At 45.2% G+C, this 25,890-nt stretch overlaps 1 protein-coding gene across 1 annotated transcript in view; it reads left to right on the plus strand.

Moving 5' to 3' along the window:
- Positions 1 to 24,714, plus strand: part of trim44 (tripartite motif containing 44) — a 39,327-nt gene extending 14,613 nt beyond the window's left edge. Inside the window, exons 5-6 of the mRNA XM_076138871.1 lie at positions 1,026 to 1,048; positions 22,724 to 24,714. Of these exons, the coding sequence (XP_075994986.1) occupies positions 1,026 to 1,048; positions 22,724 to 22,808 (108 nt within the window). The 3' untranslated portion in view covers positions 22,809 to 24,714. The remainder of the gene's footprint in view (positions 1 to 1,025; positions 1,049 to 22,723) is intronic.
- Positions 24,715 to 25,890: the final 1,176 nt, after the last annotated feature.

Consider the following 25,890-nt stretch of genomic DNA (forward strand, 5'->3'; position numbering starts at 1 on the left):
CATATGAAAGCAGTATTCAGTTTATTGTATTAAAAGGTGATTCCCCCGGTTGTAAATTGTGGTATTTTTGGTCTCAAAGTTGTTATTTTTACACATTTGAGCAGCAGATCCATGCAATTGTTTCACAGAGCACTCCATTTATGGGTTCCTATCAGGATGTAATGAGTATTTCAGCAAATTCTATAAAAAAAGACACAACATTACATCTATTTGACAAGATAAGCCAAGAGAAGTATCACTGAGAACAAATATTTGAAAGCACATATTTGTCGGCATTTGAAGCTAATTAAATTGAGAGGCAAATGTGCATCGTGAGTGAGTTGGACAGGCGTGCGGCGCTCTGCAGTCTCCACTCAGCAGCTCTCCTCTCATTTGCTCTGCCCTGCCGAGGAGACGCTCTGTTAGTTACACAGTGTCAGGACCCGTTTCTGCCGCAGCCATCTTGCGCCGTGGTCAAGGTCCAGTGCCGCAGTCGCTGCCGGGCAGAATATTAACGGTAGGAAGAGAGACTGGCCTGTGCTTAAGAAGCTCTCCGCAGGAAATGACCCACCAGGATCAGCAGCTAGATGACAGCAAGCAGTTGGGCAGCAGTATCAAGTGTGCTACATGTATGAAACGTGTGGTTGGCAAGCTGCATGTGGTGGATATGTGTCTATGTTTAGGATCCAAACTGTTATTTCAGTGTTGTTAATGAGGCTTGGAATCTTTCCAACAGACCAACACATTTTGCTTGTAATCGTTCTGTAGCAGTCAACAAATCTTTTTTTTTTTTTTTTTTTTGCCAATCGAAATGAAATAGAGAAGCAAGTGTGTGATGTGTAATGTTTGCACCCCTCTCGGCTCTAGACTGTTTCTCATGAATATACATAAGCACAACTGCGTAATTAATTGGCCAGTAACAGCGTTTGTGTTCAGCAAAGATTTTAACTTTTATTTTCTCTCCCTCTCTCTCTCTCTCTCTCTCTCTCTCTCTCTCTCTCTCTCTCTCTCTCTCTCTCTCTCTCTCTCTCTCTCTCCGTTTTCAGCACAACATTGAGGCCAGGCCAAGGTAAGACTGCCAGTGTGATTCATGTTCACCTTTTTATAGTAGCAGCAGAGCAGTGACTAAGAGCCCTTCCAAGCCTCCTCAGTCAGATCCTTGTACCATCACCCCGGTACAACACATTTAGAATGCACGGGGCCTCCTCGTCTTCTCGCTCTGTCCTCCCACCCTTCAATGCTACACTCCCACAACTTGCAATCTGACGACAAAGTCACATACTCACACCAGCTTCCCTCTTCTCTCCAAACTTATCCTGTCACATGCGAGTCACGTTGGCGCCCCGGCAAGGCAATTAGTGGCGCTCATCTGTGTGTGTGCCCGCTGGAATCTGCCTGCTCCAATGAGACGGTCCTGGACAGAAGCTGACAGGCTCGGGCGTTGTGTGTGCATGCTTGTGCGTGTGTGTGTGTGTGTGTGTGTGTGTCTGTATGTGGATATTAATATGCACACAGCATTTACATGCTTGTTAGGTCAAGCTGTCGTGTCATTATTGGGGTCATGTCTTGTGAGGATAGTATTCACATTTGTACCGTCTGAAAATTGATTGCGCGTGTGTGTGTGTGTGTGTGTGTGTGTGTGTGTGTGTGTGTGTGTGGGTGTGTGTGTGTGTGTGTGTGTGTGTGTGTGTGTACAAGATGAAGTGCAAAGCCGGATTGAGCAGATATCTTCCAGCTGCCGTTACGTTTTGTTTGTGTCGCTCCTTGCTGAGACGACATCCTTCACCCATATCGCTGTCGGCGTCAGGCAGCTTGGAATTGATAGCACTCGCCCATCCTCGCGATTATTGATCTGTTGACAGGAAAACCTCTCTGCCTCCCCCAGAGCAGGAGTGTTCCTAGCGCCCCCTGCTGTCCCTGCCTCTCCCTGGTCTGCTCTCTAGGCTTTCATCTCCCAGCACTTCTCCCCACTACAGGCACCAAAACAAAGACAACTTAGCAAATACAAGTCTGTTTGCCCTCTTCCCTGTAGGCATTTTTGTTCAAGCAAATGCTGAGTAAGCCACAAAAATATACTTTCAACTTAAGACTTGGGATGTTCATTTTGATGTTCACAGAATGGGATTTTTTTTCTTTTAATAAAATTGTCAAGCTGGTTGCCAGATTTTAATGTATTCTGTAAAAGCAATGAAAGTTATTAATAGTAGGCACACTTTGCCAACATGCGAGATGTCAGTGATTGGCCAGCCAGTAAGTAGTGCCCCATAAACTCTGCAGCAGATGGCAGCGAGCTTGGACCCAAGGGTGAGATGGAGCTAATAGCCTGCCCTTGGTCAAGGTTATCCTCTTCATCCTACACACACATCAATATAATTATTCCCAAACTTGCTCACCTTGCCCGGAAATGCAGCCGCTGCAGAATCTCGCTCGGCAGGATGGAAATGCGATTCATCTTGAAATGCGGCGGCAGATTGAAGGAACGATTTCAAAAGCGGTTTGCAAAGATCACGAGACAGAAACGATATGCTGAAGATGTGCTTTGATCGAGCAGCGGACAATGGGAGTTTGATTGGGGGATAGGAAAGCGTGACTGGGGGAGAGGAGATAAAATGCTAATGAAATCAGTGGCGGGAGGAAAAGAGTGAGCAGAGGCAGGGAGATTTTTAGTATGATGGAGAAAAGAGTGAATGTTTAAGCATGTGTGCATTGGGATCCAGACAGCAAATTGATTATGGAGCAGAAACAGTAATCCTCTGTCTGAGCTGCGTATCGCTGATGTAGACAGAGCATCCCCACAGGCCCCACAATCCTTTCGCCCTCCCCCATCTCTCCTCTACTTCACCTCATCAATACCATCTCGGGGCTTCCTAACATAGGAACTTCATGCCTACCAAGATTTCTCCTCCTCCTCCTCTGAATGCGAGTCTTCCTCCCTTCAGCCCCGCCGTCTCCCTGCTTGCCTCTAATGTGATGCATGCAAATTTCACTTTTCATTTCTGGGATTTAACCCACTCACAACCTTTGCATCCCTAAACTTACTCCCCTATGAATTTACCCAATGAATATGAATGCGTTTTGTTTGTTTATGTGTGTGTTTGTGTGGGCAAACACTCCCGTTAGGCAAGTCCATATTCTTAAAATGTGCATCAAATCTAGCTAGATTCCAACAAACGGGCCCAAGGGTGCGACTGTAATTCATTACGGCTTTTGGTTTATGTGCTACATAAATTTAATTTGAAGTGGAATAATTAAATGCACACTTGAGCCCGAGACACGGATGTTTTTGATCAGAGTCCCATTGGTCTGAACCCAAACTGGTAAAGACAGAGCTGCGGTACATGCGGGAGATACCATAAGTTCTGCTCGTAATCGAAACATCTAATCGCACACGTACGACGAGCACAAAGGAAGGACATAAAAGTGCAGTAATAACTTTCACAAGTCCATTTTATGTTTTTCTCCCGAGATACTCTGTGCTTAAGACAGAAAAGAAAGATGCGGCGAGATAAACGCCAAGGGATCCTCTTGATTTGAATTTGCTTTCCCGATAGAACTTTTTGGGAGATTCATAGTTTTCGGCACGCTTATTTATCTTGTGTTTTCTAGATGTCTTTCTCCTGGGGGCTTTTGGTAATAGAGCACAGTCGGGGAAGCGTTCCTTAAATATCACTCCACACTTTCTACGTTTTTAGTCAATACGTCCATTATAGTCCATCATTGTTGGCAGTGTGACTAAGACGTATACGCTATGCAGTGTATAATATCCCATTCATAACAAAAGACTGTAGAAACACTGTTTTGTTTAGGGGTTTCAGCGAGGCAGCCGCACCAGTTTATTAGCCAGCTGTCAGCAGTGGAGAACCGAGCGGAGTTCTTATAACAAGGCGCAGAACTCTTCACAGCAGAGCAGACCTCAGAAGACAGGCTGTCACTGGGATCCAACAGGAGCAAATTCGTCAACAGAATTCCAGATTTCTTTGCTTTTTGGTGAGAGCCGAGCTAAAAGAGGCCCGTTCACTTTCAGCTGCGACAACACACCTGGTTAGTGCAGGGACTCAGGGAATTGGATTGTTTGCACGCACTAACCTTAATAACAAAACCCTGGTTTATACACAGCTGGACAGTAATCACATTCTGAACCAAAGCACATTATCTCTTGTATTTTAAATGTACTAGAAGAGCACATCTTGTTTTGGGGAATCTTTTACTTGCATTCATCTCTTTTGATTTTTTGGGCACGACCCGGAAATGACTACAAGCCTTTTCCTTTCATCTTGCCACTCTGTCTCAGCAGTGCTTTCTCAGATACTTACTCCATCAGATGCCCCAGTTGGACATGAAAAAGCATTTTGGTGCGAGGCGGCCGCCCCATAGTTCTCAGTTTAAATATTAAAAGCGGATGAGAGGCCATTATGCGGAGATGTTTCCAAAAAGGAGAGAGTGATGTGCTAAAAATAGCCCCGCGCCTCTGAGCTGCCGTTTCTTGCTTTTCCCTCCAAGCTTTTACATTTTTTGACTTTGCTGGCAGAAATTCCTGAATATTTACTAAAAGCTTACTTGACACAGCTTTTCTCACTTATGCCACACTTTTCATTTTTTCCCACATCCCATTTGCACAACTTTTTTATGGAGCCACTACCAGAGGGAAATTAACAGCCTCTATGCAGCAGTGGCCCAACAGCCGGGTGAATGTTAACGTGCTCTCTTATTTGTATGGGGCGCGATTTATTTGCGTGTACACATTGTTAAACAGGGGAGGGAATAAATGAGAATATGAATCAGTGCAGCCCGGGGGATTGACTGTATGAGAATACGTCGCCAGCCCCCCAAAGGAGAGAAGAGAAAACAATGCAAGGACACCGGAGAGGATGGTTTAGAAAACTGCTAAATGCCGGCGCCCGAGTCAAAACTTCAGTCAAAACACAGCAAAACATCCGGGGCAAGGAAAAGTTAAAGCGTTGTGACATTTGGCGCATTTGCTTAACAGGAGCGACAGAAGCCTTTGGAGTACATAAATCACAGTGTAATCACGCTGATATCGTGCGGCTCGCTGGGGAGCGTAGCACTTCTAATTACGATGCTTGCTCCCTCGCTCATTGCTCTAATCACTCACTCTACTGTATCTCAGCCGCAGCCCTGCCCTCTGCCTTGCTCACTTTATCACACTGCGTGGCCCTGAGCACACACACACACACACACACACACACACACACACACACACACACACACACACACACACACACACACACACACACACACACACACACACACACACACACACACACACACACACACACACTCTCTCTCTCTGTCTCAGCGCTCAGAGAGAGGATTAGAGGGTCGTCTTTTCCCTCCTTCGTTCTTCTTTTTTTGCTTTTGCACCTTCTTTAAGGCACACACACACACACACACACACACAAATGAATGAATGATTTCGTCAAAAACCAGGGGCACATTTGCTATGAATTATGCATGTTTACAGCCTCTTATCATCTAAATGCGTGTCTCGGTATTTCTCAGTTTGTGTGTGCTTGCGTTCAGTTGGGACCCTTCAAAGGCGCAGGCTTAATTGACTCCTATTCAGTTTGGATCTAGAGACCCCCCTCTGATCTGCACATCCCTTGCTTCTCCTGTTCCTTTTTTTCCACGCAATCTAGCTTTGCTGTACAATTCCAATCCATAAAGCAAAACGGAACGTGTAGAACTTTCCAAACAGCACAAAATGACTCAGAAATACACAACCATTAACAGAAAATGCTGATTTGCTACAATATTATAAATCTTATAATCCAGTGAAAACTAATTATTATAACTTATTATAGTATTCGTTTTTGTTTATGATTTATTAATGATGTAATTATGTAGGCCGTATTGTAAGAAAGCTAGAAACGTTCACAGCTGTTGGTTCGGCTCAGCTTTCTGTCTGCCCGTCCCAGCAGACACTGTGAGACATGAGCACACTCTTTTACACCTCCTCTGCTGTCTGATAGTTTTAACACCTCCTTGGTAATTTGAAATGTTTTTTAAAGCTAAAACAAGTCCATCGCACCTCCTCCATTGCATCTACCTTCACGTACAAAAGCAGTGTGTGAGTAACAGGGTTAAGGCAGAAACACGGTAACTGTAGATGTAGATGCTGAGGGCAGTAACCTGATTTCTCTCCTGGCAAAACGAAGTTATAAAGCCTGCAAATTAATTTAGCATCACCAGGCGGTTATGAATTAATGAAGCAGAATGAAGCAGCATTTGCAAACAAATATGGATCATGTTGCTGATGTGCTGAGCACTGTCACGCTTCCCCCTCACTAATTTAGCAAATGCTATTATATTGAATAATATTAATAAGTAATATTATATTATGGTTGCCGCTCGCCATGTTTAAGCCAACGTTTCTTCTCTGTAGGTTGAGATGTAAGAATAGGAGCCCAGTTGAAGGTATAAACGGCCAGGAAACTGGGTTACTCCAGCAGAAATCCCCATTTGTTAATCAGACATCTCGTAGTCGCTTGACCTGATTACTGAAACTGGGCTTTCCATTTGTGTGACAGTGGGACAGAAAATGGAGAATAACTAGGTTACTAAAGTCGTCTTTCAGATGAGATGTAGTACGGTTGGAGCTCAGTCCTTTGCCACAACAGTAACTGTGAACGCCTGTCTAATAAACCTGGCTGATAGAGGTTCAGGCAGGGCTGCAGAGGGCGAGTCACACACAGAAATGACTCTAGAAACCAACGCATTCAGACAACAAATGAGGCCTTGTTTGCCTAATAGCACTGAAGGACAGAAGAAGAACAAAAGTCCATCCCCCATTGCTCCCTGATCCTTTGATGGGAAATGAGTGGGTTTCCCCTACACACACACACACACACACACACACACACACACACACACACAGGCATTCTAACCTCATTTATGACTTTGCTGAAACCCTGGCTTGTTAGAGTCCATCATTGCCATCTTACTGAAAGAAGACGGCCAATGGGCGCATGTCTAACTTCATCTCAGCGAGCGAAGGTTTCAAACACGGCTCACGCAGCCACATGAATGCACAAACTGAGTGCAGAGGGGAGCGATGGGAATGGGAAGCGAGTGCTTTGGGATCTCTGCCCGTCTGTCTGAGCCGTTTGTCCTTCGCTGGGTCAAATCTATGGGCAGATAGAAGCAGGCAGGGTGGTGTCAGAGAACCGTGGCCAGAGGACACAGGACAGGAGGCTGGCGGTGAAAGCGTGGAGCGAGAGAGAGCCCGGTTTCCTCTAATGAAATATTTACATTGCCTTTTTTTCTTTTTTTTTTACAAAGGAAGCAACTAGAGGGCATCTGACTTTTCCATCATTCCATTTCTATTCTGTGTGTGTGTGTGTGTGTGTGTGTGTGTCACTGTGAACACACCCTTACTGAATAATTTAGGCTGTTTCAGCTAAAAACATCTGTAGGTGTTTTTGTATGTGTGTAAAGCCCAGCTGCTTGCCATAACTGTCCTACAGCTTCTTCATTAAAGTTCTCTCTCTCTCTCTCTCTCTCTCTCTCTCTCTCTCTCTCTCTCTCTCTCTCTCACTCTCTCTCTCCCTCTCTCTCCCCCCTCTAGCTCTCCCTCTCTCTCCTCTTCCTTTCTTTCTCCCAGCCATCACAATAACACGGGGGAGGATCTGGGGGTCCTAAATGAATGCAAAGTACATACACACCGAACTGACAAATTGAGAGACATGCATTTTGAAGAAGAGACCATAAACATGCATAATTCATAGCACATCACAATGTTCCACTAGTTTTGAGGATGTCATTCATTAATGCCTGTGTTATGTATGTGTGTGTGTGCTTGCCTGTGCGTGTGTGTGTGTGTGTGTGGGTGGGTGGCATGGCACTTCAAAATGGAAGCATGGGGAGTCTGATGTGTGCAGACGTGTGCAGTAAAAATTGATAGAAAACTCTGCGCGCTCGTGTTTGTGTGTGTGTGTGTGCTCGGTTTGTCTTTCGTGATGACTAATGGCGGTTATTTTTTCCTCCTCAAAGTTTTCCTGAATACAAACAAGCTAATTTAATTTGATTTAGAGTCGGTGTTGCCTTGGCACCATCCATTTATTTTTCTCTTTTGTATGTTAGAGGCTCTTAAATTCCACCCGAGTGGTCCGGTGAAATATGGCAGATCAGAGAGCAAGTTGAGAAATGGAAGCCGTCTAATTGAATGCCCTGTTAAAATGGTCAGCATGAATCATGGCTGTACGTATACTAGCTGACAGACATGACCTGTTATGGAATGTGTTTCCATACAGAGGGCCGCTGCTCTGATACTGGATTTGACCGCATCGGGCAAGTTGATTTAAACTTTGCATTTCTATAATCGTCTGTTGTCGCTGCTTTCTCCTCCTGTTTACAAAAGCCTTTGGACGCGGCGAACTCAGCTTTGACCGGAGATATTAAAGAGTACTTCTCGTATTGATCCGCCGCTGAAGACAAGATATGAGAGCTCAGCCGAGTGCTTTGTGTCGTCTGTGATCCCGGAGAGCAAAGAGGCGATGTTGAAGGGAATGTGATGCAACCGAGAGCACGGCGCAGCAGAATCCAGTTACTGCTATGTTTGCGTTAATGCTCTGAACCCAGTGCACCTATGAATAATGGATTGTTAATCCATGTGTGGCAAATACACCTCTCTCTCTCTTTCTCTCTCTCCACCACCCAATTCTGGGTGTGGAGGTGTTGTTACGCTCGTACTCGTGTTTCTCTTTAAAAGCCGTTGTCAGCACAGTCACTTTCTAACTTGAGAAAAGTAACCATTGTCAGTTTTGCTCTGCTGACGTTGAAGAATGAGTAAGAGAGGGAGATTTAACAATTTAACAAGGAGCACCGCAGGACTTTAAAAATTCATACTCAGTGAACCTCCCTTTAAAGTATTAAAAGGCCTCGTTTTGACACAGCGTAATGGGTTGAGAACCTCAGTGGGTTGTATTTCACATCACACGCTGATGTCCCTTATCCAGAGGGACTCCTTCATGTTACAATAAAAGGCTGGTTTGCAGTCATTTCATGCTGCCCACTAATAAAAACACTTAACGACCAAAACAAAAGAAAATGCTATAACAGTGTACAGCGTTTATTTTGATTTTATTTCTTTGAGCTATAAAATGAAATTGAGCACAGTCTAGACTCTACAGCATAACACGGCTGAGGGGAGATGAAAGTAAAAAGGTGTAGGCCCCGTAGAGGTGTGTTTTCACTCTACCACGGGAGATAGAGAGTGACGGCTGAGGAGCGAGAGCGAGGAACGGAGGTGAAAATGGGGAAAATGGCAGTAAGCTTCCCCCAGGCGTGTTGGTAATATGGAGGGCAGAGGCGTGGAGAAATGAAAGCATGTGTGGCAAATAATGTTTCAGGAGGCACAAGACGGCCACAAACGGGTTAGTTTCCAGTGGCAAACTTCACAAACCTTCCCCGGTATCAGACTTTTTTTAATATCTCTATCCACTGGTCCATATTTTGTTACATCTGCTCCATTATACTGTGAAACCCTCCCTGATAACCTTGTGCTCTCTCCTTGTAGCTCCCTTCTTCTTTTACCTTCATGGAGACGGTAAATGCCCGTCACGTTTACATCACATCATAAAGTGTGTTGATGCTCTATTATCTACTTTATTATTTATGAACGAGAGAGCCGAGCATTGTTTAAATAAGTGCCGCATTCTTTCCACCTCCCACGCCGCCTTATTAATTCTTTCTCCACACACACACATGCTCATTAAATTACCCAGTCGGGCTTCCTTGCCATCCTGTCTGATAAGTAGCCCTTCACAACAGATTCTGTGAGAAATTAGTTTCAGTGGGTGGACGAGAAAAAAAACACAAACCCAAATGTCTTAATTACTGCAGTCTCTCCTTCAGAAAGCTTGATACCTGTGGTGTTGGTTGTGTATTTTGGGTGTTTTGTGTCGGTACGTGCGCAGTTATTTGGAATGAGGAAGAGAGACGACAGACGCCGGGGGCGAGGTCGCTGCGTGGAAGGCGCAGATGTACGCTTCACAACTCCATCATGTCGCCGCACATCTGGTGGGCTTACAGCTCTGTTGAGGCGGTGACGAAATTAACATTCTGTTTCCAATTCAGCTTATTACAGAAAATGTGAGGTTTGTGCGACCCCGGTGGAGGTTCCCTATACTTTGAGTTTTAGCTCTGTGCCGGGTTCACACTGGCTCATTTCATAGACAATAAGCCACTACAGAATTCTAAAGGATTCCACTTGATATTCGCTGCGCATATGCATTGCATGGCATGTACGAGCACTAACACAGCTCCCTTGGTCCATTTGAGAAATAGAAGACAAAAGCAGATTGGGAAAGAATAAGGAGATAGGATAACCAAAGAACACGGCCCCAAAACTGTTCGCAAGATGCCATAACTACAAGGGACGGTGGGGACGACTCCAAAAATGTCTCAAAAGTTTGAAGGAGAAGCTGATGGAGCGCATCAGAAGTTGTCAGCCTTCATGTGACGATGCTGGTTTATGATGTGTCAGCTCCACAGTGACAAATGTGCCTGCCAGAATCGCTGACGTGAACTCTTCCTCGACCCCCTTCCTTAACTTTGCTCGCAAAATACATAAAATTAGAAGACGTTCTGCTACTGAGCAATGACATTTTGACCTTCGCAGAGCCCTCTAGTGGAGATGCTATTCAATCCAGATTTTGCAGTTACAGGTAGTGTGTGTATGCAAAATTAAAGTTTAGCTTTCAAAGTGTACACACAGTTAACCCAGATGTATGTGCTTTTATTTGGTAATTGGCTCACCCGGGGCGGAGGACTGGAACTGTGTGAGTTGTAATTCACTTTTAAGTACTGTAGTTGTAGTAATCAGTAAACAGAGCTAATTATTTAAATCGCCACTGTTGACAAGTATGATGGATGAAGTCACTGTTTCAGGCAGTGTGCAGGTCAGTGTGAGTTTTGTTTCTAGCCAACACGTTGAATACTCGTTGGAAATGGGAAAGTGTTGCTTACGACGATTGTTTGGCTTGGTTGAGGCTGACTGACACACCGCACACAAACTGGACTCAGTAATTAGTGTTTTCTTCTCTGCTGTCTTGCATTCATTGCAACAGAAAAATGTTTTGTTTTTGTCCTTTTTTGCATCTTCGCCTTTTCTGTGTGGTCTGTCCGCAAGGCAGATTGTCATATTGGTTCTTCACAGACTTGCAACCAGTCGTGCGTGCAGTGGACACACACACACACACACACACACACACACACACACACACACACACACACACACACACACACACACACACACACACACACACACACACGAGCAGAAGAGCCCAAAAGATGTCATACTATGTGTAAACATTCATTAATCATTCTAAAATCACACATAACATCACACACACACACACACACACACACACTAATTACAATGTGGAAGGATCAAGGAAATGTCACTCCGTACAAATGTGAATATAATGATACACATTTGACACAATCTGTCTGCCCTCTTCTGTCTGTCTCACCTTCCCACGTCCCCTGCAGCCTCACACACACATATATCACAGCTTGTCCGCCTTTAGGTGGAATTACAGGTCTGATTTCAGCTGGGTGGAGATATAGGGGGATGATAGCGGCAAGCTGAACCTCCAGGTGATGAATCAGCGCCTTATCAAACCTCTGGGCCCTCGGTACGATCCGTCAACAGAAACAGAAACATGGCGTGCATAATCAAGTCTACAGGCCATCAGTAAACATCTCCCCCCCCACACACACACACTTCTGGCGGTTGCATGCAGCAGCGGGTCACAGCTTGTGTTTGACAGCCCTGCCAGGTGGATGTCAGGACACTTTTTCCTCTGGCAGTCCACCGTCCGTCCTTCCCCCTGCTTGGCTTTTCCGCCTCCACCCCGCCGGTGAGGGAGGGGGGGGGGAAGAGGCATGTTGGCATGTTTAATTCAGCAAGCTGGAGACAAGACCCGTCACCGTGTAGATTTATCAGCACGAGCCGGGGAGGGAATGAGGATATGGTCGGGGTTTAACTACCGCAGGATTCTAATGGGAGATTTAGCATGCACTCTGTGAAATCACATTAATCCACCCTTGTTCTGTAAGGATAAGAATTAATGGCTTTCCTTACAGGTGCCTTTCTCTTCCACGCGTCACATTTCCTCTAGTTTGTGGGATTACCCAGTTGGGTTGCCGGTTGCGTTTTTCGCATTATTGAATATAATTGCTTTGGGTTTTATGGAACCTTGTGTGCATCACATTAGTGGGACTTAAACAGAGATTTGTCACCTGCGAGCGAGGATCCAGATGCGTTTTCATCTAAACTGCCAAGGCGGGACCGGCCTTTTCTTGGACCTTTTTTTTTTATTTTGGAAAGTATAAAATGGCTTCCTCGCTCCGCTGAGGAAATATAGAGGCCGTGTCACCTCCAGGATCAGGCGGGCGTTTATGACGGGTGTTTTACAGGATGCATTAGTACACATAAAAGTTTATTAGTTTGCCTACACCGGGGAGCTGTCAAACTCTGCCACTGTATTTTATTGTGTTGCAATGTTGAATCTCACTGTAAGCTGCCACTCCAGCGTGCAGATCTGTCTTTTAAGCACAGATGCACAAAAGTCACATTCAGAGCCCATCTTTGATGCGGATATTGTCGAGGAGATGAAACTGTTAGTAAAAAGAACAGGGACGACTCCGCGGCGCACCTTGAGGGAAATCTAACGTTATTTCACCTCGTGTTTTGCTATTCCGGAGAGAAGAAGGCGAGGAGCGGTGTCTGAGGAATTGTATTAGGTTGCAGTGAGAGTTGTGACAGTCTGGAGCCCAGGTTTTCTGCGCCGTCTGTCGGGGTGTCCTTCACACTCGGGGCTTGGATGACAGGATTTGGTGGAGGCGATGGAGGGGGGGAGGGAGGGAGGAGGGAGGGGAAGCGCTCGTATGCCAGAAGGCTTTGTCTAATAGCCGGGCTGTTCTCCAGCTCTGTCTCTCTCCGTCTCATAACCACACAATGTCCTCTTTTCTCCCCTCCTCGTTGTAGCCATATGTGCCGGTGACATCCCTCCATCTCTAATTTAGCAGAATAGATGAAGCGGAAAGACGTGGAGGAGAGTCGTGGCAGCGTTGTGGCATACGCAAAGCCTTAAATTGTAAACTCCCAGCAGAGCCGTGCGAGATTCCGGGACAGCTTGCGGGGGGCACCTGGGCAGTTCACTGATTGAGGTGGCGCCGGCATTGTGCTGTCAGAGAAAGGGCCAGTTTGAGAGAGGCAGCAGGGGGGCCGAGCTGTGTGTGTCTGCCAAGTGTGCGGGCGCTGTTGTGGCCAGTCAGTCTTCATAATGGCTGTCTGGTGCTGGGACAAAGCCAGCTCGATGCTCACATGACTGGCTATGTAGACCGCACCATGGAGGATTCTCTTCAACAAACCTGGCTCCCAAGGCAAGATGGCAAAGGGGAGGGAGGGAGGGAGGAAGAGGGGTAAGGCATTCGGACTGGAATAGCAGATACAAGCAGCGATGAGGAAGAGAGATTGAGCAAATGCCGGCAACTTGAAGTCAAGAAAGGAGGGAGTGGAAGACTTAAGTCTGAGAGATTGTGAGGACCGTGTTTAATATTCATTACCTGTAAACTCTGGCTGTGTGCGTCCTAAAGAATAGATAAAAGTTTGCCTGCCTCCAAAGTGTTTTGTCTGCCCTCTTCACTCTTGTGGGCTTGAGATACAAACTTCAAAGGAGGATTAGATACGAGGGAAAATCCAATTTAAAGCAAACACAACAGTGCATTTACACGTCGCTTGTTTTGTGAGAAATCCGCCGAAAATGGGAAGTGTCCCAAATATCCACACACTGGGTCCCAACCAAAAGTAATGTCCCAGTTTATCCAGGATCAATATAACCACTAGGGCAATTCTAGATGTATAATTGATCTGAATATAGCTGACAGCTGCTTTATCTTGGAGGATCTGAACTAATGAAGAGCATTAGCCGATACACAACGAGGTAATTGCGGTCGAAAAAGCAGGAGAATATAAGACAAAACAGAACAATAAAATAATCAATATGACCTTTGGGTGACATTTTGGGGTTTTGGTTAATGATAATAGCGCTTATGGGGGAAGACTTGATGTCTGATAATGTTGCTTTTCCACATCATTTTTTTCCACAGCATTTCAAAATAAAAGCGTAGTTTGTGTTAGAGGCCATTTTGACAGAGAGAGAATACTGATGTGCATATTTGAGTAAGGAACATATGTTAATAGAACACCAGAGAAGATGAGTGGCAGTCATTTTGAAAAAAACTCATACAAATAAAATAGCTACTGTATACATAGAAGATGCACTAAGCAAAGTAAAACATTTCCTACTGCAAATTCTTTGTTTTTCTGCTAATTTATATAGCAACACAATATATCAGGGTGAAAAACCCAATATGAAGCATTCAAAGCTCTTGTTAGACCACAGCCAACATCTGTCCTCTCTTCCTCTCCCTTTGTTATACTCCGGGGCGCCATTAAGCCGATTCTGTTATCTCCTTGTTGCTTTCCTCCGAGGGAACTTTTTAACATCATTCATTGCCATTTAATTTGTAACCAAACAGATAATGGCGATGGAGACTTGGAAGGTCTTGGAGCCCCACACACAGGGTAGTCATTGAGAATCACATTGCAAGGTTTTAGTGAGTATTTGTGCGCACATAAAAGCGAGGGAGGCATTTGTTCTTTATCTTCGGGGCCAGTTTTAATTTGGCTCACATTAGCGTTTTGGTCTTTGTGAGCTACATCCATAGGATTGCAACAATTCGCCTCGCTTAATTCCTGCGGACAGAGCATTTGTAAAATCGCTAAATGAGCCAATGTGAGATTGACTCCTCGCTGCGGTTAAAGCTTTTATCTGAGGCGGTCGCTGTTAATCCCTGAGAATGATTAACGTCTGGTACCTGTGTTGAAGAGAGCGGGAAATTAGTTCATCGAGGGATAGCTGTATTCATCCAAACCCCTCGCAACCTGACAAGCCTGTTATGATTATTCTGATTGGTTTGGCATCAGCGCACCATTTTATTCCACATCAGTGACCTTTCTGCATCACTGTTCTCAGCGTGCATGCAGGAGGAAGAGGCGTCCTCAGGATGATATACACATCATGTAACGATCTGACGGCACGGCGGTTCTCAGCTGGAGTGGCGCCACGCCGCACTACCTGGTGTACATGTTGAAGTAATGCCATGCATGAACATGAGCTCAAACGGGGTCTACTTGAGGCGACGCGTAAGGCGGATGATGAGGAGGATTTATCTTCGCCTTTGCCATTTTGCGCTGACAAATAAGATGCAGTGCGCACTAAAGGTCATCTAAAACAGCCCCCAGCTCTCTGTCCTCTGCGCGGTGATGCATTGCCTGCTGTTGTGCACTGTCTCTTCACTTCCTCCGTAACCTGATTAAGCCGTTCACACTGCATGGAAACACCACAGGCTGGAGCATCATTTTTCGGGGGAAAGATGATCTCCATAGTCTGTGGTGTGGATGGCTGACACTGTTTTGTAGCGATCCAGCTGTCGGCGTGTCATGCAAGGCCGAACATCAAGCATTCACATACAGTCGGTCAATAATGTCCTTGCAAAACTATATGGTATCATTGCACGTGTTTGGGATCTGTAAATGATCTGAAAACGTGTCGAAGCCATTTAATATGACTCGTGAATCATCGTCACTCATCTTGATCCGCTCTTCCTTGATTCAGTTCCCACCTATTAACAAAATGTCAGTGAAACTAGTTTATTACACAGCCTCCGTGGTGAGGAGGACACATTTCAAGAGTAACTGCTGTGTTTACTCAACTGATAAGATAAAAGATAACGTATCATCTATTTCATCAAATTGTTGTTTTAGAGGAAGGAGTGGGAATGACTGTTTCTCCAAAACGAGTCATTTGATTCACTGTGTGAGTATTAAGAGCTGAGACAGTAATGTTTCCTGGGGCAAACGTCTCTTCAGCCCAATAAATCACAATATAAACAAAAGCTGTAACTGTGGGTTACTGCGTTGCAAGTGGACTTCTGCAGTGTGAGGAAAAGTCAAGAGACAGAGCACAACACTAACGTCATGCTACATGCTTGGACATCGGAAAGTGTGTGTGTGTGTGAGAGATTGCCACACTCCTTATCAAGTTACCCTATAAAACTTTTACTTGAGCATCTAATTTTCCTGCCAGTCAACGTGTTGGTATTTAAAGACTAGCACAAGTGAAAAAGAAAGCTTAATAATCAGATGATTGAGTAATTACACACAAACCGTAAATATCTGTCATTGATAAGATAAAAGATAACACCATTCAGTTTCAATCAAACCAGTTAAATCACTTCCTTATCAGTTTGTAATCAAAGAGCAAGATGGCCTAAGATGCAATCAAGAAAATGGAATCAATGTGGAATCAGGACAAAATAAAAATATGCACAAAATTAGATCCATGATGTACAAGAAAAAATCAATCCAAAAAAAAGGAAAGCAAGAGGCACAAACTAGAAACTTACATCTTACAGACTTGTTTAGCCTGATTTCTGAATGTGGGTCATTGTAAAGTCTCTGAGCCGTGGTCGGGTAAAGCACGCTTACCTTCATTTTTTAGCATAGACTTGAATTAACTAGAGAGACTCTGAGTCCGTATGCTGACTCATGCATACTTAAAAGGTCTGATGCCGCTTCAGGCCGACCCAGGCTCGCTCCGAAGTTATCAATTAAAGTTTAAGTAGTCAACGCTGAAGAAGGCAGGCAGGTAACCAGTGGAGCAATGCAAATCAGAAGGACTTCAGTGCAGTGGTTAATCTTAAAATAGAGGGACGCAAGTGACTTTTCTTCCTAATCCAGTCCAAACAAGACTTAATGTATGCATGAATAACAATTGTTGTGAAAATATGGGGCCGCTTTCATCATTTTCTGTTTTCAAAAACACATTTTTACAATGTGAGGCATTGTAAACAACGGCAGTCACACTTTATGTACCTGCTATAATAGAACAAGATCATTCCGTAGATTCGTGCATCCTGAAAATAGATGAGACCGTCAACCTGCAATGAGGTAAGGTGGGCTTCATTTCACGTGTATCTGTGTCAAACGTGTGAGGAAACATCAGGGTTATTTATTATTTAGCTGCCATAAAAGTAACATATGAAGCCAGGGCAGTAAATTGGATCGAGCCCAACCCCTCGGGGGCGATCCCAGAAAGCATTCGTTAGAAGTTCAGTCCCGAAGATTCAAAGTTATTTGAAGCTTTCTCCAGAGATGATGACCCAGCATCTCAGATGGCCTGAAGGATCGCCCCGGCTATCATCGCTAAATGCTGAACTGAGATCCAGCAGAACGAAAGTGATGACTTTCTTCTTCTGCGAAAAAAAAATGGAGATCATGAATTTTTTGGAGCCGAGATTCTGCACTGCGCTTAGTTCTAAAACTCCACTGAAACCTCTCAAAACGGCCATTTGTTCTCATAAAAGTAATTAACTGATTAGCTTGAAGAAGGAAAAAAAAGGAGCCCTGTACTACCTTGAGTTGGAATAAAAATTAATTTGGCGATATTATTCATATTCTCTCTCTATTTCTTATTAAAATGGGCTCATATCTGTTTAGGGATTCATGAATATGCATATCCGCCAGCTAATTTGGCACTTGTGTATAGTTTGTAAGGTGTTATCGTACACATTAGCCCGAGCTGTGTTACATACTCCATCTGCCAGCTCTGCAGAGGTGTCCACCATTTTAGGCTGGTGTCCATGTTGGCGCTACAACGTCCTCAGTGCTTCTTGTCCGCTTTTGAGTACTCCTTGTTTTCTGAGCACAAGATCCCATATCCGATCCCAATTGAGACGGCCCCCCTCTCCCTTTATTGTTGTTTATCACTGAGCCTCAGCCACAAGCTCTGATTATGATGACTGCGTCTCCTTACCCACTCCTGTCTCACTCTCTTCCTCTCCATTTCACCCCCTTGCCCTCCTCCATTTTTCCCATCACGTTTCTCCCCCTGATATCTCTCGAGTTCTAGCTGAAGGGGATCATCGCGGCGCAAAGTGTGGCGGAGATCACAGTGGGGCTCCTAATGAAAGGTTTCTGCAGGGGCCATTTCGAAATTACACAATTTCTAGCAAGGCTGTCAGATGAAAGGAAAGGAAAATAAATCATAGAGGAGACGGGAAGTTGGCAGACAAGATAGCAAAGTAGAGGAGGATGTAGAGCGCCCGGACAATCAATGGCTGCATCAGAACAAGCAACAGCATCAGGGCAGCTATGTTAATTTATTCATTATGGCCCGCAGCTCGTCACTGCCTTTCACATGTCAGATAGCAATCTATGAATCAATTCCCTTCTACGTTTCACTAGTTCACTCGCTCACAACCTCACTCAATTAATGCTCTGTCCGGCCGGCCTCCCTCTCCGCCTCCTTCCCCCGTTCCCCCTGTATGATCCCTTCTTCTCTATCACAGTCATCTCTTGTCACAAAGCTGTTTGTAGTGCTAAATCATCCTGCAGAAGGGACAAGTTTTACTTCATTAAGTAGTGGCAGAGTGCATCGCTCCGCTGCAGAGTAAGGGTAAGAGTCTGTCCTCGTGGGCTCTATCAATAACCATTAAGGATCCTCTCTCATTAGACCAACCCTCATAGGCCCCCAAGGGCTTGAGAAATGGGCCCTGCCATCTTATGTGATGGAGTACACTGAGATGGCTTCACCACTGTTTGGAAATGCAAATTGCAGTACTTATTTTCCCCTACGGATGATTGCCACCATTGCTACATACACTGAGTTATTCTCATTCAGCCTCTTTGCTTAATCAAGAAGAACCGTATTCCTCCATCCTTTACCCTCATTTACCTCTTCAGCTCCTCCCTTTTCCTTCTCTCTGTCTTTTAACGCACACACACGTGCACAAAGTTATATCTCAACCCCGTTCAGCATATCCAAGCCACTGCAGTATGATTATTCATACGGGCGATGAGTCTGGATGGAGCTGGCACGGCTGCAGTGGGAGCCGTAGTGCGATGGGAGTGTTTCCTGGATGATGACTTAGGAGTCCTGCGGCCTCTCTGCCAAGAGCAAAGGATTCCAACTTAATCAGGGCCGGGACCCGTCCTCCCTCTGTGGCCCATAGAGAACCAGGCCAGAAGAACAAGAAGAAAAGACAAAAGTCATAGTCCAGGCGACATCATGCATGCTCCCGCCTTCTGTTTCCTCCTGTGGAGCTGTTTTCTTCCATGAGTGATGGGTTCATTTTAGGACTATCGGAGAAATGTTTCTGCCTCACTCAGAGAGGAGACTTCAACATTAGCTTTGTTCTGCTCTATCTCAACTCCTATTTCTCACTTACACACACACACACACACACACACACACACACACACACACACACACACACACACACACACACACACACACACACACACACACACACATACAGTTGCCCATTTTTCCACACACAAAAGGTCATCGCCCTTCCATCACCTAGCCGCACAGCCGGTGTGTGTTCGGCCGGACCACAGAAGGAACTCGGCATGAGGCCCCTTTATCCGCAGGCCATTGTCACACTGAGGGGAGGAGGCAGTGATTGGACCTGATCAATAATACATCGACTACATTAAAGCTCATGAATAAGTCATGGGTGGAAAGAACCTAGAAAGTCTTCAGAAATGAGCTGTCACACACACATACACACACACAGGTTAGTGTTGTGAAATACACATACACACACACACACACACACACATGCGCTATTGTCAGACCAGCAATGATGAACAGACATAAAAAGAGAACAAAGGAAGGGTTATAACTTTTAAAGAATTTATCACCCACCCACTGACATTTTGTTGCATGTTGAAGATCCAATCTGTCTTTACTCTCTTCTGCTCCATCTCTCTCTCTCTCGCTCTCCCTCCTTCTTTCTTCCTCAAGTAATAGCCATTTTCCTGCGGGTGGAATAAATAAGTTATTACATCCATGTGTCCTACGGCTTAGCAAGGGACCGTCTGAATATAAATAGTTCATTTGCCTCTGTAGGGGCGGCCTCGCTTTGTGCCGTATGAATATATTTGTAATTACATTTTTCTTCTTTTTTAAAGCGACGAGCTGGGTGGCTGTCTCGGTCGACTGGTGACGCAAGATGAAATTGCCGTACACAAATAAGTCTGCCCCCCAAATACCACCGTACAGGGAGCCAGCCTGTGTGAGGCTGCGTATTCCAGCTCAACCGGGACTCTTTCTGCCTTTCCGCTTAGCTGACAACAAAGATTGAACAGGGTGTTTGATGCTGTAGTAGACAATTTGAATATGGAGTAAAATAGTTCTGATAGATGAAAGTACGTAGTAACTTTGCCAAGAACGTGAATGGGAACACTAGCGTCTGAATAATGAATGTTGTGTGTGTGTTCTGTATGCTTAAGAAAGCTGCGACAGTAGCTAATTGTGTGTATGTGCGTGTGAACGTGAATGAGTGTGTGTACTTCATCATTTCTCCTGGCAGTCGATCAGCAAGCAGGAAGGTTTGCTGTTTTATAAACTACGGGGGGTTCGCGGCCCGCTTCCTTTTTCCACCAGGCTCAAACTCAAAGCTGACTGGAGCCGAGCCGGGACCCCCTGCTACGCACCGTCTCCGTCCCCCCGACGATCGTGTAGCAACGCGCCGACTGACTCTAATGTTGCGTCATAACAAGCATTTGCAGCAAATCTGTGAGAAACTGGCTGTAAACAACAATGGAGTCCCAGGGCTAGGGTTTGCAGAAGGCGGCAATAACTGAGATTTGGTGGGAAGATCAAATTCAAAGAGATTTGGAGGGGTCGGTGTTCACTGGGACATAAATTACCCTCGTGTTTTCTAAACCAATATTCTTCTCAGTCCTCCATTTGTCACACATACAGTGTAATCCATCAAGCGGTTTGTACTCTGCTGAAGCAACGCGCAACCATCTGATAAGTATTGAGCTTCTCCGCCGTATGGATGGAATTGTGGGTTTGCTGGTCTGCAGAGTGAAACCTCCTGATTTAGACAAGCGTACTCTCCCTGATGATACTCCACAAATTGTTATAGATGTGGAAATGTGAGGATTGTTTGTATTATGAAGCTTTATCTGCATCGTGGCGTCCGTTTACACATCGCTGACTTGACCAGGCCTCACTGAAAACAACCCCAGCAGAAGGGGGAGGCGTCAGGCGAAGCGTCAGGCGCAGCTGCGTCTGTGAAGCTTTCCCTGATGGAAGATTGTGTACGTTTGTGCTGCGAGGATGCGCTCCTCCCGGTAGTGCGCGATGGGAGAGGAAGCAGCTCTTTGTTTCTGCCAATAGAACTATGTCAGAGGAATACTCGGGAGCAGAAGTCGGGAAAGATACGGCTTCCTATTTAAAAGATGTCGATTTTCTTTTCTCCCCCTCGCCCGCCCGACTGTTCTACAAATACCAGGGGCTTGAAAAGAGGAGGAAGTGTTGGGAGAGAAGCTTTAGCAGCAAGATGGATGGACATGGAAAGAGCCGAGGGGAGAGATGAATGAGCAGGGTTGGGATGTTCCAGTGCCCGAACTATTATGTGTGATTTGTAGTGTTCAGTGTGTAAAGCAGACCACAGGCGCAACTTTAGAGAGATTCACAGAAACAAAGTGGCTTTACATCCCTGCTTATCATCACATAGAAGCTGTAAGATCGGTCCTAGTGCCTGGTGAAGAATTCAGAGCCACTCCTTAAAAAATTCCAAATATCATCTCATACTCAAAGTCTGTTTTTTATCTCACATTTATTACTTACTAACTTGTTTGCCGGAAACATTTTCCTTGTATAAATGCAAATTCTGCCCAGACGTTTTCATTCTTGTGGCAAATATCTCCTCCTGATTGCATTTCAGATCAGTCAAGTCACAGGTGGCGCCCTGTTCATGTCGTTATCTTGAGTTAGTGTTGTGGAACCGCTTTGTGGAAGAAGCTCAGGGGTTAAAACGTAAAAAAAAACCTCAATCAAAGATGTCGTCTGTCATAACATTCTCTCGCGTCTTTGAGGCGACGACAACGGCCACGACCCCGAAGTCGCAATCTGCATGCTGGAGAACAACCGTTTCATTTGCACCGTGGCCACCTGGAGGATGATGTCGTCTCTCTCATCTCTAATCCAGCTTGAGTCAGGAGCTGTTTATGTAGCGTTCAGTGTGCTTGCCTGGCAAATGACCACAGTGTTTATGTGGGTTTGGAGGTTTTACTATACATGTTAGAGTATACGGATGAATACAAAGTAAATCCAGTGTACTTTAGTTTGACTACAATGGGTTGAATGAACTGGGACTCTTTTTGCTACGAGCCAAACCTGCTGACGTCTCGTCTTCTGAGATAGATGTGGGAGATGTAGGAGGAAAATGCCTAAAAATAAAGTGGCTGGTGTCGGAGAGAGACGTTTACCCCAGAGAGCCGCGTCTCCTCTCTGTCACCCCCGCCACGGTGTCCAATTAGAGCATATGATTAGTGTAGACCGTCCCCGCTGAAATTGAATCCATCATCCAGACTGGGATTGCGGCAGGTCGCTGCAATTTCAAAATCACTTTGTCTCCGTCACTCCACAGCTGCTCATATGATACCGACAGAATGGATGATTTCTGCTTAAGGCACACATTGATTGAAGCTGATTGCATTGTTCAAAGGTTTATTGTATTTTCATAATATGCACGCGTGGTTAATGTGCGTGAAAGAGAAAAACAGGAAATGATTGCAGGGCTGACATTCATCTCATCTTGTGTTTGTTTCCTTGCCGTCTGTGTCTTCCAGGCTACCAGAGCCCCGGGCGGACCACATGGACCCGCATGACTTTGGGGACAAGGAGTCGGGGCCGTCCATGGACCATGCCCCCTGATTACAGGCGGACCAGAGTCTAACTACATCCACCTGTCCTTCAACGTCTGCATCCACCAGCACTCTGTCCTGTAGAGCTGTCATGCTTGCCTCTCTCTCTCTTTCTCTCTCTCTCTCTCTCTCTCTCTCTTTCACTGTCAGACGCCTTTACTTCCCCTCCTCCCCTTCCTCACCCACACTTCACACACCCCCACCCCCGCAAACGCCCGCTGACCTTGAAGAAGGCTGCCGTGACAAATATGGATGGCAACGTCTTTTCGGCTCCCAAAACTTTTTAAATTCCCTCCACAAGCTACTAACTTTCTTTAATTGACGCACAGGCGTTCTGTGCAATCAATTATCATCAGGCTCAATTTGCTCAGCCAGTCAGATTGCTGGCTCACGGCTGAGCCTGAGCCTGAGTCTGACTCAGAGCCGTGTTTGACTAAAGGCACAGCTAAGCATCTGTTCAGCCCTGTAGATGTCAGAAATATACGAAATTCGGTGACATTGCCTTTTATTCACAATGTCATTTTTATTGTTTTTTTGTTTGACAAACATTTATCAGACGCCACTCTGCCTTATGTCAGTGACAGAATATATTACAAAGGTGATCTAGGTGTTGTGCAGAAAGGAAGTAGGAGCGCTTCTAGCATCTGTTGTCTCTGGCGTTGTCCTCCCCCTCTTTCTCTTCCTTTACTGCCTCCGCTTCTGCCACAGCCACTTATTCTTGACGCTTATAAATACGTGCACACTTGCTCGCCTGATCTATTATCAGAGGACATTGCAACACCGATTGATTGGGGGAATGTTGCTGAGTCTATGTTATGAAAATCACGCTTAGCAGAAAGGGACCCCTGCAGTCTCAGCTTGTCCATGTGCTGTAGTGTAAAGGCTCATTACTCCTGGCCAATCTGCAGCGTACAGCGGATTGCAGTCCAGAGAACTGTACGCACTTTTCTTCCCTTGACCCGCTGAGCCATCCTGTTCTTTCATTCACAGCATCCCCACCGCCGCAGCTCTGTCTGGATCAGCAGTTGCTTTTTTTTTTTTTTTTTTTCTGGGACTGATTCCGTCGCCTTAAATTCCAAACCGAAAGCGGTGTCACTTGTAATATGTGGAACGGATATTTGACAGCGACTTGACTTGACTTCTGCAGCACTGCACTAAGTCGCACTGAGAATTGTGCATATATACCCCAGGGAAAATGTCTCTGCATCGACAGACGATTGAAACCGTTTCTAAAAAAATCACTCACTCACTGTTCTTATGTGACGACAGATACAAATCTGTATATGTTCTTTTTATTTGCCTATTCCTCTCTTATATCCACAGCATAAATAAACAGCCCCGTTTCTAAGATTAGGTGTCGGAGATGACGTTTATTTTTCTATTTTAGGGAGGATTTCTTAGTCAAGCGTGTCTTGGAAAACACTGCGAGAACCTAAAGACCGTGAATCATCCGAGCCGCCGTTATCTGGAAACCTCACTGGCTCGTGACAATGGATAGAGACAGGAAGAGAGATGAAGGGGAGGATTTCTAGTTTTCCCTCATCAAAATTCATAGCACCAGCCCATCCAGATAGGACTGGGAATAGGAGGTTTGGGAACAAAGGGGGGGAAAGTAGCAGTGGCGCTCCAAGTTCTGTGTACTTTGCCATAGATTCATTCAGATGCAGGCTCGTTCACGCCTGCAGACCCACAGCAGGCCTGAAACGGCCTTCCATCAATCACCTGCTGTAATCAGAATCACTTTATCCTACTTGACTATGATCTGCATCCATCTTTGTTTACCAGATAAGGGACAACATATCTTAATCCATGGTGTAAAATATGGACAGCAATCCAATCTGTCACACCCGATTCATTTTCCCCGACTCCACTCTGTCTTGTTATTAAAGTTCTTTTGAATAGGGATACGCATCTTGCTGTCCCATGCAAAAAGCAAAAGAAGTAGTTTGTTTGTTTGTTGTTTGAAGCAAGACATACTCAATTATTACAAAATGTATTGAATATAGCACGTTATCAATTATACTGCAGTCCAGTTGGTGGCAGTTATGCGCCCTTAAGGTTGTCGTAGCAACCGCTGTGCAACAAAGAAGCAAATTCGGCTATATGGCGGAAGGTAAAGGCGCTACGGGTGAAGGTCAGAGCAAGAAAAAGCAAGAAGCATCGGTTCTTTGAAGACAATTCACACAGAAAACAAAAGAGCACACAACAGCACAACCTTGATATAGAAGCATTAAAGATGACAACACACAGGTTTGATTGATGCACCGGACACCAAAGGCATAAATAGTATAATTGATAAATCAGCCCTGGTCTACATTTTGTTAATCCTAATGTATCATTTTAACTCATCCAAATCTCATTAGAGAAATAAATTATTCAATCTAGTATTAGTTTGGATTGGGAATTGGTCATATTAATATCTTCTTCTTATCTACATACTTGAAATAATCAGTAGATTCATCAATTATCAAAAACAATAGTGACGTAATGACCCAATCACAACTGCAATCCAATCAAAACGCATCTTAGAATCCAGATGACGAGCAAGTGGAAGCCTCATCATCCGAGCAGATAAAGAGCTCACCGCCTGTGTCTCACCCCTCTCATTTTTCTCTCCGTCACCTCCCCATCTTTGTCCTCCTCAGAATCACGCTTCACACCTGCTCTCCGCGTGAGCCGAGAAGCTCCATCAAGCGCAGAAAGCCTTCTCAGCGTGTCCGATCCCCCCTCGTATTGAGATATCGACTCAGAGAAACTCATTTAGCCCGGTGGTCATGGCCGTCCCGGGTGGTAACACCTCTGGGTTTTCTCTCTCGTCACTTTCCTTTTAGTGAAATAATGGAGCTTAATGATTTACTGTATTAGCCATCGATCCCCAGCGTTCATTAAGCCACCGCTGACTGACCGGGCACCAGAGCACTCAGACCCTTTTAGTTTCCTCTTGTCTGTGTTTTAGCGCATCTGTGGCTAAAACCAATTGAAGTCAGCTGCAATCAAAAGATGTCCCCGCTCCCCGCAAATAATCATTACCCTGTCATAGAGTCGCTCCTATCCGAGTCCCACACGATCAAAGAAATAATAACAAACCTGAG

The sequence above is a fragment of the Genypterus blacodes genome, unplaced genomic scaffold (genome assembly GCF_046128005.1).
Source record: "Genypterus blacodes isolate CSIRO-AG114 ecotype Tasmania unplaced genomic scaffold, CSIRO-AGI_Gbla_v1 ptg000015l_1, whole genome shotgun sequence".
In the NCBI taxonomy this organism is placed as follows: Eukaryota; Metazoa; Chordata; class Actinopteri; order Ophidiiformes; family Ophidiidae; genus Genypterus; species Genypterus blacodes.